This window comes from Myiozetetes cayanensis, unplaced genomic scaffold, assembly GCF_022539395.1.
Source record: "Myiozetetes cayanensis isolate MyiCay16 unplaced genomic scaffold, myiCay2020 scf24, whole genome shotgun sequence".
Lineage (NCBI taxonomy): Eukaryota > Metazoa > Chordata > Aves > Passeriformes > Tyrannidae > Myiozetetes > Myiozetetes cayanensis.
In genome coordinates, this window is record NW_026087456.1 from 9895522 (window position 1) to 9912622 (window position 17101).

The window sequence follows — 17101 nt, forward strand, 5'->3', positions numbered from 1 at the left end:
ATTCCTCTGGGCAGATGATATTCAATATTTTAGTATGAGTGTGTCTTAGCTGCTCCTTCCTAAATTGTGCCCGTAGTTTGGAAGAGGATATTAAACATTCCTATGTTTTCATCCTGTTTCTGAATCTTCATCCTGGTATTTGGTTGAACAAATAAGGTTTTTTCTCTTCACAGCTGCAGAAGATTTTTGATTTAAAAATGTGGTATTAGGTGATTGGTCAGAAGCTGGTGCTGTGTGAGGAATTCAGGTGACTGTGAGACCTGAGCGGTGCATCCTCTTTGGTATTTCATTGGAAACGAAATTTTCGTGTTTTTAACTCGTAAGAAAAATCCCAACCCTCTGCTGTGTTCAACACCCTTCAAGAATGGAGCCTAAAATGATTCAGGAGCTCTTGCTTTAATTCTGGGATGCATTGCCAGGATAAAACATGTAATAAAACATGGATTTGACATCACACTGATCCTCCAGAGAGGAAAATGAGTTGTGGATTTCCTGCTGGCTCCCCTGGGAATCACTCCAAGGGTGCTGGAGCTGGAGGGTCAGTAAATGGGGATGTTTTACCCCAAAACCCTGGTGCCTGCCCGAGCCCTGGACACCTCCATGGCAACTGCAGGCCCGTTCGTGGGGGAGGAGGAATTCCATCTGCAAACCTCCTCTGTGGGCACCCAGCAACTGGATCAATGACATCTGTTTCTCTGAACTGTGCGGAGCGCTGCCATATTCCTTTTTTCCAGCATTCCTCCAACGTGTAGTACTTTTTTGTATGCCAAGTATGTTGAGGCCATGAATACTTTACCATGCAGATGTGGAGGGAGGGAAGTATGTCCGCTTGCATGCCTTTTCCCTTCCCTTTCCTTTCCAGCAGGGCCTGGGTCCCCTTACCTACCAGAGTGTGGGACTTGAGACAAGGGCCTGGAGTGACAGGACAAGGGGGAATGGCTTCCCACTGCCAGAGGGCAAGGTTAGCTGGGAAATTGGGTAGAAATTCTTCCCTGTGAGGGTGGGGAGGCCCTGGCATGAACTGAAGAGGAGCATCATATGCAAACTCTACAACTTTAGAAGCTTCTAGAATATATTTGAAAAGAAACCCAGAGAATCAGTTGATTCTTGTCAAAATAGGGCTCCCCTGTGGCACAGGAGATAATATCCACCCAAGGAATTGAGGGTATAACCCTGGAGCTACACACACCTAGGATCCGTGTCCACCCACCGTGGCTCAGTTCTAGGGGAGGCAGGCAGAGGGAAGTGTGCTGTGGGCAAAGCTTCTGTCTTTGCTTTTCTTCCAATAAATCACCCAGTGTTCAGTGCGACTCCAAAAGCTTCTCTCCTTTGGATTGGGAAGCGGGGCAGCAGGTAGGTGTGACGCAGGTCCTGCACAGTCACCAGCCTGAACCCACCTTGAGCCAACAGAGAGGGTGAAAGGTAGCAGTGTTTGGGGGCTGAATCCATGTTTTCAGAGGAGGCAGCACCTCTTTTATAAAAGCATGTTTCTCTGGACTCCTTAAGAAGTTTAGACTGGAGGGCTGTCTCCAGGACCTGCCCCCTCCCCATTCCACGGCCCAGGTGTTTGTCTTGGCAGGAGGCAGTGTCTGCTTGGCTGGGGCTGGGATATTAAATTGAGGGAACACAGAGCTCTTGATGCTTTTCAATAGGGCTTCTATTTAGTATGGGGCAGGATAGAGCTGTCAGCTACCTGTGATTGTCCAGCGGGGAAGAAGGGAGGGATGAGGAGTGGGGGAAGAGCCCTGGAAATGTTTTCTGATTCCATCGAGAGAATGGTGAGAAGGAAGTGTTTTCCAGGAGGCAGAGCCTTGTGCTGGTTTGACTGCTGAGCTCTTTGCTGCAGTCCTGGTGTTGGTGGAAGGGGAAATCAAGGCTGGTGCTGTCTGGAATGATGTGGGATGGCACGTGGAACTTCTGAGCTGACCTTTCCATGTGCGGAGCCCCTCGTTCAGGATTTCACTACGAGCTGCACGGTCGATGTGCAGCCCAGAGCGAGAACTGGTTCAGATGTCCTGGGTCTGACACTCGGTGTAATGCTGATATTCCCATATATATTTCAGATACATATATCTGCTTTTAGCTTCTAAGGTTTGTAGGGTTTTATTTTCATAGAATGTTGTTAAACTTCAATTTTTTAAGCTCCTTATGTGCCCTATTTCAAATCTTCCCAGTGAAGACCCAGCACGTGGCATTTCCAAATTACCATGTGGGACAGAAGGGGGGCGGATCCTGAGACGGATAAAAGATGCCTGCAATACAAATGAAGATTCTTGTAGGGGGGTACAGGGAAGCTCTGTGGATCTTGAATTTCCAGGAAAAGAGTGACATTGGCAAATATTTCCATGTTGGGTTGCTGATTTGCTTAAAGCAGCTTTACAGTTCAAGTTCCCTCACTGTTCAGAGCTGGCTTAGGAGAAATAGCTGCTAATTAACGCCTCAGTTCCCCAGAGGATCACATCAGTGTTTTAAAAACTATTTCTTTGTGGCACAAAGGCACTCAGCGCAATTAAAAACATAATTTATAGCATTATCTTCTCTGTGGGAGATCCTGTGTGTTACAGGAACACCAGGTGTTCAGAATACAGATACCAGCAGAGTTTGGGATGGAGACTGGGAGCAGAACCCGAGGCCTTTCCTACTCTCAGGTAACATCAGTTTTAGCAGCACTCGATAATGGCCAACAGTGTGACTGCTGAACAAACCCTTTCACTTCCTGACACTCGAGGGTGGCCTTTCCAAAACTCACCTGGGAATTAACTGCCTCTCCCTTACTGCAAACCACTACAAACAGGGCATTTGACTTCCTAAAATACTTTTGGAAATCCCACCCTAATGTGTAACACCGAAGTTAAATGTGGCCATTAATGGTCACTCCACAGCTCTCCATTGTGCTCTCTGAAAGAAGGGCTCTTTCCTCTTTTCCAGCAACCACCCCATGCATATTTATAGGGAATCATGTTTCCCCTTAAATGCTGTTGATTTTGGCTGGGGAAGTGATTCCTTAGTGTAACCTGCCCTTGTAGGTTATTTTCTCAAGGCTTTATATTGTTGCTAATTCCCTTATTCTTGTCTGTGTCTTTTGCATGGGAAAATACCCCAACTATGTGCATTTTTCCAGGCTTTGGGTTATCCGTGGATTGTCCAGTAAAGGATGCAAGGCATAGTGTCCTCTGGGAAGTCCTCCTAGGTGGGCTGTCTGGGCCAGGCTGGCTTTGGCCTTGCTCCCAGTTACCTTTTATTATGAACGTCAGCAGCACTTGCTCCTGCATCGCTTTAGTTCTGCAGAATCCTCTCGCTTTGCTCCTGGATCAAGGAGGATGGAAAGAGCTGCAGGGATGAAATGTGTTAATGTTCAGGGCTCATTTAAAGACAAGTATAGATGTTGGGGAGTAAGGTGGCTGCACATGGGGTGCTGACTGGACCTTGGGCAGGTTTTTTTCTGGATTCTCCCCTGGGAGAAGCGAGTTTGTGAGAAAGCCAGGAAGTGAATCCACTTCCCCCAGCCTCAGGGCTGAGATGGTTCTGGGAACAGGCAGGTTTATTCCAGCCACTGTGCCCCAAAGGCTGCTTTTAGATTTTGGTGGTCCCGTTGTCTTCCCGTTTTCCCAGAATCCAGAGGACAGCTCTAGAGAACTGCACAGCAGCACGGGTTCCACCCTGCTTCCTTCAGCGGCTGGAAATTCTGAACGTTGTTAATTTAGAAGAAAAAAAGTAGTAAAATTAATAGCATTCCAAGATTGCAGACTGTGCTTTCCTGGATTGCTCCATCAATGTGTTTTGTGGAAAAAAAAATAAAAAAATTTCCACTACATAGTTCTTTCTTGAAAATCCACCACAGCCTGTTCTCCAAGGGAGTGTTGAAGAGTACGTGCTCCGAGCACCTGCCTGGGGGGAAGGAAACGCTTGGTTGGCAGTGCAGTTTACAGGGAAGATTCACTTCAAAATGCAGTACCTCCTTCTGCCCCTCTCTCACCCTCCATTCACTTGGAAAATTTCAAGCTCGTTTTATTGATGAAATCTGGGGGAGGGGAAAAAGAAATCTGTTGGTTGCAGTAATATTCCAAGTGTTTTATACTTTGCACCCCCTTGATATTTGCTTGTGGAGCCTCGGTCTGGGTCTTCAGGCTCTGCAGTGACACAGACATGCTGTCTCTCTTCTCACCAGGCTGGAATGATAAGAACCGATGAGGATGAGTACTTCATTGAGCCCTTGGAAAGGGGAAAGCAGATGGAAGAGGAGAAGGGAAGGATCCACATGGTGTACCGGCGGTCGGCGGTAGCGCAGCATCCCCCCGACACGCTCCCCGATGTCCACACAGAAGGTACAGTACCCTGGGGGGCTTCTTTGCAGGTCTGTCTCGAGTGACTCCAGCTTATGGAAGCTTTGCAAAGAGGCCACACAACTCCTGTTTAAAGTTTGGGTCCTGTTTGTCTCTGAGTAACAGCGAAACTGTGCCAATTTACTGTTTCCCTCCTTCTGCTGGTGGCAGTTCAGGCGGTCTGAAGGCACTTGTGTGGGTCGGATATATTTTGTCACATCCAAGGGTTTCCCTCTGCCTTGAAGATAATGCGGTTGGTCCATCTGAGAGTAATTATCGTGTCTGAGAATAATTATCGTGTAGTTTAATCCGTTTGCTTGTATGTTTTTTAATTCTGCACAAACCCTTACAAGCCAAGGCATTGCATAGTGGGGGCTGAGGGTTTTGAGCCTCTGGGCTGAGGATGAAAGAGCAGCTCAGCTCCCTGTCAGCGCTCTGCCTGTTTTTCAGCATCTCTCAGCTTCTCAAATTCCTGTTCATATGTTGTGTTTGCACGTTGATGGAACTCGAAAGGCTTTGGGAAATAAAAGAACAATAACATGCAGCACACAGAACTAGAGCTACTTGGCTTTTGGTGCCCCAACAAGGTTATTCCAGTTTAGCTCATGCATCTGGGGGGGTTAGTCCAGACAAGAGGAGATGCGGGGGAGACCTTCTCAGAAGGGAAGTCAAAACTCCCTGAGTGGATATTGGAGCCAGGTGGGATTCAGTCTCTTCTCCCAGGTAACAAGTGACAGGTATAGAGGAAATGGCCTCAAGTTGTGTCAGGGGAGGTTTAGATTGGATATGAGGTAAAATTTCTTCATGGAAAGGGTGGTCAGGCATCGGGCTGCCCAGAGCAGTGGTGGAGTCACTGTCCCTGGAGAGATTTAAAAGTCATGAAGATGTGGTATTTGGGGATATGGGTTAGTGGTGGCCTTGCCATTGTTGGGGGATTGTTTGGACTCAGTGATGTTGGAGGGCTTTTCCAACCGAAACAATTCCGTGACCAAAGTTATAGCAAGCTGCCCAAGCCCATGGAGCCTGAGGAAATGTTTGCAGTGGTAGAGTTGTCAGTGGCATATCAATGCCATGAACATCTTCCTTCTTCTTCTCCTCTGACTCTGCTCCCACCCCCGTGCCCAGGCCAGAGGCAGCGACACAGAGAACGGTCTGCTGGTGGTTTGGGAGTTCAGCCAGCACAGACAAAAATCCAAGTTCTCAGCAACAGATGACAGCTGACTCAACAAAACAGTCATTAAGATAAAAAACTACTTAAAGTTGTGGTAGTCAGTGAAGTGTTTCCAAAAGCTGGGAAATGCTGTGTGAAAGCCTTTCCTCCACGGTGACACGGGACATGCTGTGGCCTGTTCTCCCTACAAAAAGCCAGTTTCCTAAGAGGAAAGCTTCCAGCTCCAGCTATGTGGAAGAGCTTCAGTCTGTTAGGACGTCTGGAATTCCTGCAGGATTTTATAGCATTTGGGAATTGGTTGGACATTGTTCCAGCAGTCAAACAGAATGTGCGTAGGAGTTTTAAGTGGAAAAGCTGCCATCCTGAGAGCAAGGTTTTAGCAGTGATCACAGTGCAAGGGACATTAATTGGTTCATATACTGTGTTCTCATGGAAGTAAGCACACTTAGGATCTCTCCTTGTGTCTTTATGGCTGTTCTTTGTGGTGAAGTTTCAGTGAGCTTTCTTAGCTGGGAACCAGAAATCTGGGGTTCTGGGGAAGATACTGGGATACCTTGAGCTATTGGATAGTGTGGGTTCAGCCTTCACCCAGAGCAGCACCCCGTGCTGATTCCTACCTATGGTATCTCTGGCTCTGGATAGCCTGTTTAGGGAATGACAGCAGCATATTGCATGTATTGGATTCATCATTTGCTTTGTGTAGAGATTGGTTTCTTTAGAAGAGCCTTATATGAGACACTCCAGAAATCAGACTGGAAGTGCTGCCCCATTCCTGTGGGGAATTGTTCTCTATGTGTGCACACCCAACTCATGCTCCTTGAAGAAGCCCTTCATTAATTATTGCTTTTTTATACCTCACTCTTTCCAATCATTCTGGTGTGAATAGGATCTCCTGCATATAAATGGCCCTGGCTACTTGGGGGTTGCTTTGATACCAGGGAAAAGTGGATGGTTTTACATCTTTAGTGCTTTTAAAATGCCTCTGCTCTCAGTCTGTGATATCAGGGAAATGATGATAATTTTCCATATTTTGACAGACTGGTGGCAGGATTGACTATTTGTATGTCATGGGTAATCTGTCTGTAATTCAAAGGATCTCATTTGACTGCGTTCCTTGGAATCTGCTCTCTCTTCTGCCAAGTGTGGCAGTGCAGGGAAGCACTTGACCACTAAATGTTAAAGTCATTTTAAAAACCCCAAGTCCAGCTTGGTACCTCTGATCTCCATCACACAGGGTGAGTCTGTTTGCTGGTTTGAAGTGCTGAGCTCAGGTTGGTTCCTCTGGACAGGGGAAGCTCTTCCTTTTCTGTGGGATGGAAGCCAAGACCTCCCCTGGGAAATCCCAGCTATTGAAAAAACTCAGAAATGTGGTAGGATGAGACACTGGACATTTGTTTTTAAACATCTGGCATCAGCATCTGGTTAGGTCTGGTCTGGGAATCCTATCACAGAGCAGGACAATGCCTAGAGTTCTCCATGGGTGTAAATACACCCGACAGTCTCCTGACAGCTTTTCCATGTCGGATTGCCCTGGGATGACATTCGTAAGCTCAACTTCCCCAGTCATTTAAGTCTTGATCCTAAAGACACCGAACATCTGTGCTTCTCATTTGAGTGGAGTACTGCAGGTACTCATGGTCAGTGTTCATGTTGTGAGTGTTATTCCCAAATAATGGCTGTTAAATCAAAAATAGTTATTCTTAAAGGCAAGAAGAAGTGAAGATCAAAGACTCCGTGTCTGAGAGACAGAGAGCAAGCGAGCTATGCAGACAGGAAAAAAATATAACAGTGTGTGAGGCTGTCATGTTAAAACAGTATTTAAATAAATCTTTAGGACTTTCTCACCAAAACAGCTTTTCATTTAGGAACAGAAAGAAATTCTCTCAGGACAAGCCTGATTTTGGGAGGGTTTGAAAGTACAACAATGATATCATTCTGTCTGGGCAGGATGAAAAGAAGCTGCCCTTTGTTAATACGCTCAGAAACATCACCGAGATGTGTGATCATTAACCTTAGTCCTTGAAAACATCCAAGAAACAACAGAAACAGGCAAAGGACTGTGGAATTTACAATCAAATTTGCACCCAGGAGGTCTTCTGTGCAAGTTCTACTGAGTCAGGCTCAGGAGCGTGGTAAAATAAAACCCAAATTGTATTTCAGAAACATAAAAGCTTGGTCCAAGTCCTCTGGAGTTGGTGGGAAGACTCAGGTTGACGTCAGTGGGATGACAAGGCGGGGTTTGGATCATATTCTGCTCGAGCTGATCACTGAGAATTCGGTTTATCTTTCTTCCCGTTCATTCTTTTGTGATTTTTTCCATGCACTTTCTTTTCCTGTGGTAGAATGCTGACAACCAACCTTAAGTGTGGAGGTTACACAGCGTCGTAATGTACTCACAGCTTTCCTATTTCATCCTCCTCTTCATGTCACAGTATTTTTTTAATGACAACCTAGTCACCCAGAGAGCACTTGAGATGAAAGTATTTTTGTAATTACTAACTAACAGTGGGAAACAAGGAACAGGAGCCTTTATCTCCCAGCTTCCTTTCAGAACTTTCATTTTCCCCAAAGAACCAAAGTGCTTGTGTGTCTGATGGGGTTGCCATGGCACTGGCTTCGAGTGTCTTTGTCCCAGGTGGGAAACATGTAGGAGGAAGAAATGATTTGGGAATTGCTCCTGGTTGCCTGGGAATGAAACCCTGGAATAGAAGGTAGAAGAATGGGAAGACTATTGCCTGCTTGGGAGACCTCCCTCAGCCCTTCCCCGGGCCCGTTAGTGGTTCTCAGGGATGCTGTCGTGCCGGAGGGTGTCTGAACTCTTTCTCAGCTGAATTTCTCATGACCTGTGTTCTGGTGGAGGATATTTTAGATACTGCCCAGCCCACCACATGAGCCTGTGCAATCAGGAATAACGGGAAAGATGGAAATGATTTCTGTGGAGACTGAGCACACCACATTGTGTAACATCCTCTGTTCAGTCGGGGCATTCTTGTATCGTCACAGAGTCACTGAGTTGTTTGGGTTGAAAGGGACCTCGAAGTTCATCTCGTTTCTCCCCCTGCCATAGGCAGCGACACCTTCCACTATTCCAGGTTGCTCCAAGCCCCGTCCAAGCTGGCCTTGGACACTTCCAGGGATGGGGCAGCCACAGCTTCTCTGGGCAAACCTGTGCCAGGGCCTGCCCACCCTCACAAGAAAAAATTCCTTCCCAATATGTAATTAAAAGTCTCTCTCCAGTGCTCTTGTAGGCCCTTCAGGAAAGGTCCTTCAGATAACTTCTATTGATGGCAGTTACCTGGGTTATCTGAAGACATCCTGCCTCTTATCCCGAGCTGCTGGAATTTTTGCTTTTAATTTAGACTTAAAACTTCATTGGATTCTCTCAAGTTCTTGATTGAATATTGGTTTGTGGGATGGGTTTTTTAATTCTTTTTTTCAGGTAACAGTTTGCTTAATCAAGGGAAAGGTAGTCAGCAGAATAGAACAGGAAGAGCACAGCATGGTACAAAGGAAAAGGAGCTTTGGTGATGGATGTATTCAGGAAGGAAAAGCAAACCCAGACTTCATAGCTGAGGAAAAGCTTGTAATTTTTTCTTTCTTTTTTTTTTTTAAGAAAGAAATCTGAGCAGGAGTGGATCAAAAGTGTGAAGTGAGTGATGTGCTGTGTCTGTGTCAGGCAGGTTGCGCTTACGGCCCGATGATGGCAGAGGGGACATCCATCTGCTGAAGTCGTCTTCTCTTCTTGGCAATAACAAAGGAAAATGATTCTTAAATAAAACCGAGGATAAAGGCTTCATTCCAACCACAGGCACCCAATGCCAGAGTAGTAAAACACACAGAAAAATCTGTGTGAAGGGAAAATTGAAAAACTGGAGACAGGTCAGTACATGCAGCTTGAGGCCATTCCAGGGCTCGTACGGTTTTCCAGTGAAAACTCCCTGTGCCCCCAAAATGCATAGGAAGAAGAAAACTTGGAAGGAACAGTGGTGATAATGGGCAGCAGAGGTTTTTAAATACTGTGTAAGCTGCAGTTCCCTCATGAAGAAGCCTGTTTATAGATGATGTTCTTGGAGAGGTGAAGACATGCCAAGGAGAGGGTTACCCTTTGGGTGATCCGTGTGGGACTGAGGTCCCTGGCTTGGGTGAGAACTGACTCATTTCTACTGCTGAGTTGGATTAGAAAGATGCACCTGAGGTGGTTAAAAGTGCTCTGAATTTGGCCAAGAGACCAGGGTGGTGTAAAATGGGGTATGTACCAGGATGTATGTACCAGAACATCCCTGTCTGGGAACATGGGAATGGGAAGCAGAAGAGACTGCCTTATCAGGGTGAGTTTATGTGAATTAAAGGTCAGGAACTGAAGGAAATGAATCCTCCCACAGCTTGCGGGGGCTGAGGCTTGTTTATGTGTTTTACATGCACATCATACAAACTTAGGAGCACAGTGACAGCACTGAGAGACTTCCACAGAAAGGGAAGAGCCTCGTCTAATCAGGCTGTTCTGCAGTTGGCTTTTTAATCTATGTCTTTGATGGGAAAATGAATTCAAATGTAGCAGTTTGTGTCCTGACATAAAATAGTAATTTCCGTACGCTATGGCTCTTACTGGACTTTCTAGCCCTGAATTTACTACAGTTCTGGCATCTTTCCCCACTGAGAGGTACCTGGTTTTTAACGGGGTCGGTGCTCAGTGTATTTTTAGAAGGATTTTAGGAACAGGTAAGGATCCAAACCACAGGCAGTTTAATTCAGTCATATCTTAGAAAATAACTAGATGAATTGCAGGCATTCCTGATTTATGACAGAAAAGGAAGATGGATCTGGTGTGCTTTCAATGAGCCATTTGGATGCTGTGCTTCTCCTTTTAGTGGGGTCCTGTGGAGAAACTCCTGGTGTACCACGTGGATTGCTCACTGCATCCTCCAAAATACGGTGTAAATGAGAAGTGAACTTCTCTGGTTTGTCGTAGGTGGGATGACCCAGAACTGGGCAGCTGGAGCTGTCAGGAATGCGGATGGAAATGACTAATGTGAGAACATCCTCCTCGTAGTTCACGTTGCTCCCCATGGACCGAGTTTCTTCAGACCCATTTCTGGGTTACACGAGTGCATAAATCTTTCCAAACGCAATAGTAAAACACCACAGAGTAACGGCGTGACCCAGCTGTTGTTTGCTAAGAAAACATTTTTTGCCAGAATGCCTTGCCTAATCATTCTTTGGGGTATTCCAAAAACATGGGACAGGATCAGCAGGATAATTTGAGTTCTGGAGGTTATTAAAAGTCGCCCAAGGCTGAGCTTGCAGTTTGAGTTGGAATAGAGGGAATTGAAGTCTCAGGGAAGCTGGCTTCTCCTGCAGGGTGACAGGGAGAGGAGGACCTGTGGGAAATCTGGGTTGGATTCCAGCAAATACCGTGTGGTTTGGGAAGAGAAGCCAGGGAGGGATGAAGAGCTTTGCTGGCTCGTACCGTAGGAGTAACCGAGGGAAGCGTTTCGTTGGTGCATCTTCCTTTGCAGCATGACTGGCAGGGCCTGTTTTGATACATTCCCTGGAAAAGTTTGAGGACATACCTGTAGGGGGGATGCCAGTAAGGGCTTGGGTGCCTCTCTGGTGTCTGCTTTGGTAAATTAACTCTCCAGTCAGACAACAAGCAGGCTGCTGCCTCCCACGGTCAGTGATGCCTGCAGGGAACAGGTTTGCCCTTGCTCTTGTTCGGGCAAGGGGCACTGTCCATCAGGTGGCAAGGAACCCCATAGTCCTGCCTGACAGCGGACTGGACACCTGGAGAAAGCTGGACTGAGGCACTCACATCCTCCAGGGAGGACAGGGAATGATGGGGTGGGAGAACATGGGAAATCATTAGCAAGGGCTCTTTTCCTATCAAATGAATACATATTGTAGTCATAATACAACATTTGGATCACAGAGTTTGAGGAACGATTTGTTTGCCAAATAATTGTGTTCTGTAATCCTACAGACATCAAATAATAACTCAGCACCACCTGGTTATTGTAAATTAAAATTAAACCTTCTAAATACACTGATCATCTTGTGCAGAATCCTAATAATAACAAATCTTTCAGGTGCTAAAAAAAATCAGGTGCAACAGGTTTAAACACACTGTAAACTGACCTTTTTCAGTCTCTTCTGGAAACGGTAACAGGTGATAAAAGGCCATCCTAGGAACTTTGTGCTTCCTTAATGGAGAGCTCTGCTCTGCTGTTCCAGTTCTCTTCACTAATAGTTCCAGGGAACATAAAGTCACAATTTCCAGGAGAAATAGCAGTTGTGCTTTTCTCTGCTCGACAGTAAATGTGTCAGAGGTACTAAGGTAAGAGGTGGCAGTAGCTCTGTTAGTGATGTACAGAAGTGAGAGTCAGTGATGGGGCTGTGGCTGGGCCCTGCCCTCCAGCAGCTCACTCAGCCTCTGGGCCTCGAGGCTTTGAGAGTGTCTCCTCCCTTTGGTGGCAGAGGTAATGTTGTAATTGTGTACTCATTTGCACTTAGGTTTGGGACTCCCTAACCATGTCCAGCTACAAAGTAGTGCCTTTTGCTTCTTCCATTTCTATGTGGAGATTTTTGTTTGGCTTTGAATAGCTGTGATTTGATGATAAAGATTCTCTGTGGGAGTTTTTTCACTTACTTGGGCAAAAAGGAAGCTCAAGGCCAGCTCACGGTGAAAATGAGTTCTGATATTCCATGTTTCTGCACAACACAAAATAAATATCTCAAACTTAACCTAGAAATCATCTTGTTGAACATGGAAAATTCAGCTGGTATGTCTAGACTGAGAGCAGTTCCAAGTATATGTCTTGCTTTCATTTCATCTGTGGCAAAAGCTGTTCTGAAAATCCCTGAGAAATATCTTGGAGTGAAAGGGTAACTCGTGCTCTGTGGCTTATGAAGAACACATAGCTGATATCATCACAGATGATACAACTCATTTCAGCAAAAGCAACAGATAACCAGTTCATAAAGTAATTTATTTCCCAATTATTTAATTTTGGAATTCTCAGTTTTAACCAACAGGCAGGGAGTACCCAGGGACTGTACAATTCAGTTTGCTAACTGTTCTAAATAGCTTGTCCTGAACAGTCCTTGGAACTGCACTTCCATATCCCTTGGTTCTGCTCAGGTTCTTCCACAGCCAGCTCCTTGTTCTTTTTATCCCTGATCACAAGTGAATTTTCAAACAGATGCATTTGTGGCTGTGCTTTGGTATTTTAATGGTATTTCTCAATTTGCTTTCACGGGGTTGATTCTTGATTTATTTCAAGCTCTTTTTCTTAATCAGTTTGCAGAGTTTTCCCTGCCAAGAATAAGTAACAATATATTTTCATTACTTCCAGCACTTCAAAGCTTCCAAGTTTCTGGGGCCGAGAACATTTACTACTAGAAGTAAAAAGCAGTCTTCCTTTAGTTAACAGTTCTCTTTAGGAGGGAACACAGGGGGAGATAAATCAGTGAAAAGGATCTGGTCTTTGAGGGCTCATGCAGCACTGTGCCATGTTCTGGGGGCTCGTTAGATCCTGGCTTGGTTGGAGGAAGGCTGATGAAGTTCTGACCTCCTCGGATCTGCTTCGTTTGCTCTTTTGTCAAACGTGCTCTTTATTTTTGCTGGCGAGACAGACTCATCATTCATATTTATTTTTTTACATCTGAAGTTTGTCAGGCTGCTTGGAAAAATAGGACAATGAAAGCCATCTGGGCATCCCATCCACTTCCATTTGGAAACATCTGCATCATTATTAGGAACATCTCACCAGCGCTGTGGCGAGCAGATGTGTTCTCTTTCCATCTCCAGGCTCACTTAGAATTGCTGATAGTGAAAGAAATTTGGTAGGCATTAAACCCCAAATGCCTGTTTCTTGATCAGGCCCTTTAATACCACTGATTTAGGATGTTTGTTCCTGTGTAAAGAAGAAACTTGTGGCATTTGTGGGAGGAAGCGATGGAGACGAGCCAGCAGTGTCTCCTGCAGGTCATTCCTTGCCCATATCTGTAGGATTTAAAGCTGAGCACTGGTGTCCTTGAAGCTTTGCCATGCAGGTTGACTCACAGCTGTTCCTCAGATGTAATGCTCCGTGGAAACCCAGAGTCCTCTGCCTCCAGCTGCCCCGGCTCCATCTTTAAAGCCTTTAAGAACTTGGGCTTTACATTTCTTTAAAGAGAGAGGAGTCCCTGTGTTGAACTTTAACATCCCTTTTCTGAGCCTCCCAGGTGATGACACTGTGCACAAGTGTCCCAGCTGCCAGTAACTCCATAGAACTCCATAGTTTGCAATCCATGTGCAAATTTACAGTGAGGGTAGTGAGGCACTGGCACGGGTAAAAGACAGGATTCTGGTTCTAATGCCAGGGAAACTGAGGCAGCAGCTGGCTGGCCAAAGCAGGGAAAGGCGCTTTTCATCTGTGCTGCTGGACAACGAGTTCCCTCCCGTGATTTCCCTTGGAAGAGCAGAGTTGGACAACAAGAGCATCCGTAAAACCTCTGAGTACTTTGGACATAATAAGCTGCTTTTAGCACTTTTTGTGAAGGTTTCTTGGGGATGATGATAGTATTTACAGCTTGAGTGGGATATTCAAAGGCACTGGAGGCTATTACCCTGAATAAAGTGGGGAAGCTGATGCCCAAGGTTTGGGAAAGGCTGCTCTGCAGTGGCAGAGCTTCAATCCACATTAAACCTCCCACATCCCAAGCAGATGCTCCATCTCTCTAAGGACTTGGATGCTACTTGTTTTTCAGGATTTTCAGTACAGCAGTACAGTGATCTTGGTGCTCTGGGTGGGTTGTTGAAGCAGTTTGCTGTCCCAGCCTGAGACCCCCTTTGTGCAGATCAGCATGGGGTTTTGGGAAACCCCTTCCCCTGTGGCTGTGGGGTCTGAGGAGAACGACCTCGTGCATATTTCTGCCGTTATCTTGGACACTCTCATGGTCCATGGACTGTTGGGAAATAGCTTGGGTTTGGAGACGTTTGTTGCTCTTGGAATGCTGACTTACAGTGCATTCACGGAAAAAAAGCAGGAACCCAAGTTCAACAGCATTCAGTGACAGTTTATAGTTGGAGCTTTTCCTTTATATTTTTGCCAGTGGAATTTTGAAAAATGGCTGAAATTCCGTGTGGCAAGAAAGAGAGGCTTATTATCCGTGACTAATGCTTGGATGCACTTTTTAAAAGTGGGATTATTATTCTGTCCTGCCACTTCAGCTCTTCGGTTGTATTGGTTGGTTCTGGTGTCTCCTAATTCTGGACAGCTTTTCTCCTTCCTTTCATTGTCACTCTCACATCACTTGGGAGATCCAGCTGCTGCAGCCACACTATTAAATTGGGATCCAGACTTGGGATGAGCTTGCCTTTGTGTTAGTTAGGGATTGAATCCAAGCTGAAGGCTGCGTTTTTGGATGACAGTTCTACAAACCGTACTCTTCATTTATTTTGGTGCCTTGGACTGTCTCACTGCTATTTCTACAGTACTCCTGTGCTCCTGAAACAAATAATATTTGACTAAGCGTTTCTTCTTTGTAAGTCTAAGTCATTAAATTTATAGATTAGCTTGAGAGGTCCTTTTATGTGTCTGAAACTAAACCCTCGGGCTGTTTTCCCTCCTTTTGAGGAGGAGGACTATCTCTTTTTGTCATATTCCTAGTCAGACCCATTGTATAATCCATGGAAAATTCCTCTTAAATCTTCTCCCCTCTCAGGTTCATCTCTTTTTTTATTATTCTGGGGTTTTTTTCACCGTCTGTGTTAGCTTTCCACCAGACCGAAGGGCTCATTAAAGCAGCACCGTGCAGGAAATGGAGAGAGGCGCAAGAATGGGACCCTGCTCGCCAGAGAGGGAAAATTGGCAGCTCTCCTCTCACAGAGGAATTCCTTGGATTCGAGGAGCAGCTTCATAGAGAGAGTGTGCTACTGAAAGTGCTTCGGGAAGTGTCACTCCACAACTCAGTGGCGTTTGGGATACTCAGGCATTGGGGTGAGGTTCTGGCAATAATGTGCAGATGGATTCAAGGTAATTGTAACGTGAGAGGTGTACATTTATGGTTCTATCTGAATGGCCTTGAGTGTCAGGAGGGAGGAGGTTGGTTCTGGGCAGAAAGAAGTACTGGTTCCCTATGGAAGATGCCTCCAGCAGACCTCGCCTCCCATGGCAGGCAGCAGGGATGAACTTTGCCAACAGAACTCCCTCTCCTTAGTCGCAGCTTTTTCAGGTCAGAACAGGAGAATTTATGATTATGACTGTGCTATTTTGGATGGGACAGGGATGGGGAAAAGGAGAGGGGAGTGATCAAAATATCCTGTGTGGAAACTGTGTGAGTTATATTCGTAACACATCTGTGTGAGGTGCAGGCGAGGCTGGCGCCTTTGTAGGAATTTGGGGAAGTGGAAAGGAAAAAAAAGTGCCTTGTTGTGTAAGAGTCTATATGAGAAATAGGGGAAATATGGAGGGGGATGGATCCATAATGAAATAATTCTGTGGCAGTTTCTGAGGGCCTGTGTTTGGGCCTTGAGGAAACTCTTCCCCTCCCTGAGCGGCGACAGGAAAGCACAGGTGAGACTCTCATGTTTGCAAACCAGTTTTGTGGTGTGACAGTCAAAATTAACCCTCCCAAGCTGAGTATTTGCTGTGTTTTTCCCTGAAAATCAGTATGTCTGCAGTGTCATGCTGTGTGGTTTTTATAAGGGTGTCCCACTCAGGTTGTACTCTATGTAATTATAGCCAGAGCTGTGGGCAGGAGAGGCTCTGCTCCATAAGGAATTGGGAGGTTTGAGAGCTGGCTTTCAGTTCAGGATTGCTCCGTTCCTGTCAGCCCTTCCAGCTTTAAAATCCTCTCTTCCAGAAGATGTGTGACTAGGAGAGAGCAGAGGCTTCTTTGGCTTTCTGTGATTTCACAAAATCTGCCTGTGTGACATGGAATATGATTTTGCAACAAAGAACCAGAATTTTTCAACCCAGCACAGCTCTCTGGAATATATTTATAATGCCCCACTCAATCTTCAGTATTCCAGCCCATTGTTATGTACGAGTTAAAAAATTAAGCATTTTGATTTGTGATGGGATTAATGGGCAAATGAAATTCTGCAAAACTTCAGTTTCATACACCTTAATACCTAAATATTGCAATTTACCATATCTGTCTAAATGTCGTGCACGGATCTCATAGGATCACGGAATCCTGGGCTGATTTGAGTGGGAAGGGACCTCCCAGGCATGCAGACAGGGCCATGGCCGGTGTCGCTGCAGGTGCACGGGCTCATCGGAAGGCCGGGCTCCAAAAACCAGCTGTTGGGCTTTGTCCTGTCAGAAGGTTGGAATCCACTTAGTGCCAACTGAGCAATTAAGGACAATTACGCTTTCAGCTCCATTAACGAGTACAGGGCAGTAAGACCTGGGAAGGAGGTGCGCCGTCGTCGCACACCCGCGCTCTGTGACTCACCAGCACTGGCAGGGCGTTTGAAGTTCTCTTTGTCTCGGTAATATGGACTGCATAAATATTTTCCCACATTTTTTCCCAGTTTTACACACTCAGTTATTCCTTTTATGTGAGTGAATGCTGTGAATTCCATTCTCCTGTCTCCTTTAAATGTTGATCTCAGCATAAACCG

At 45.7% G+C, this 17101-nt stretch overlaps 1 protein-coding gene across 2 annotated transcripts in view; it reads left to right on the top strand.

Annotated features, from left to right (window-relative positions):
* Positions 1-17101, top strand: part of ADAMTS3 (ADAM metallopeptidase with thrombospondin type 1 motif 3) — a 97509-nt gene that overhangs the window by 56245 nt on the left and 24163 nt on the right. For both annotated transcript variants that reach the window (XM_050320620.1, XM_050320619.1), the window contains one exon: positions 4169-4325. In XM_050320620.1, coding sequence (XP_050176577.1) covers positions 4169-4325 — 157 coding nt within the window. The remainder of the gene's footprint in view (positions 1-4168; positions 4326-17101) is intronic.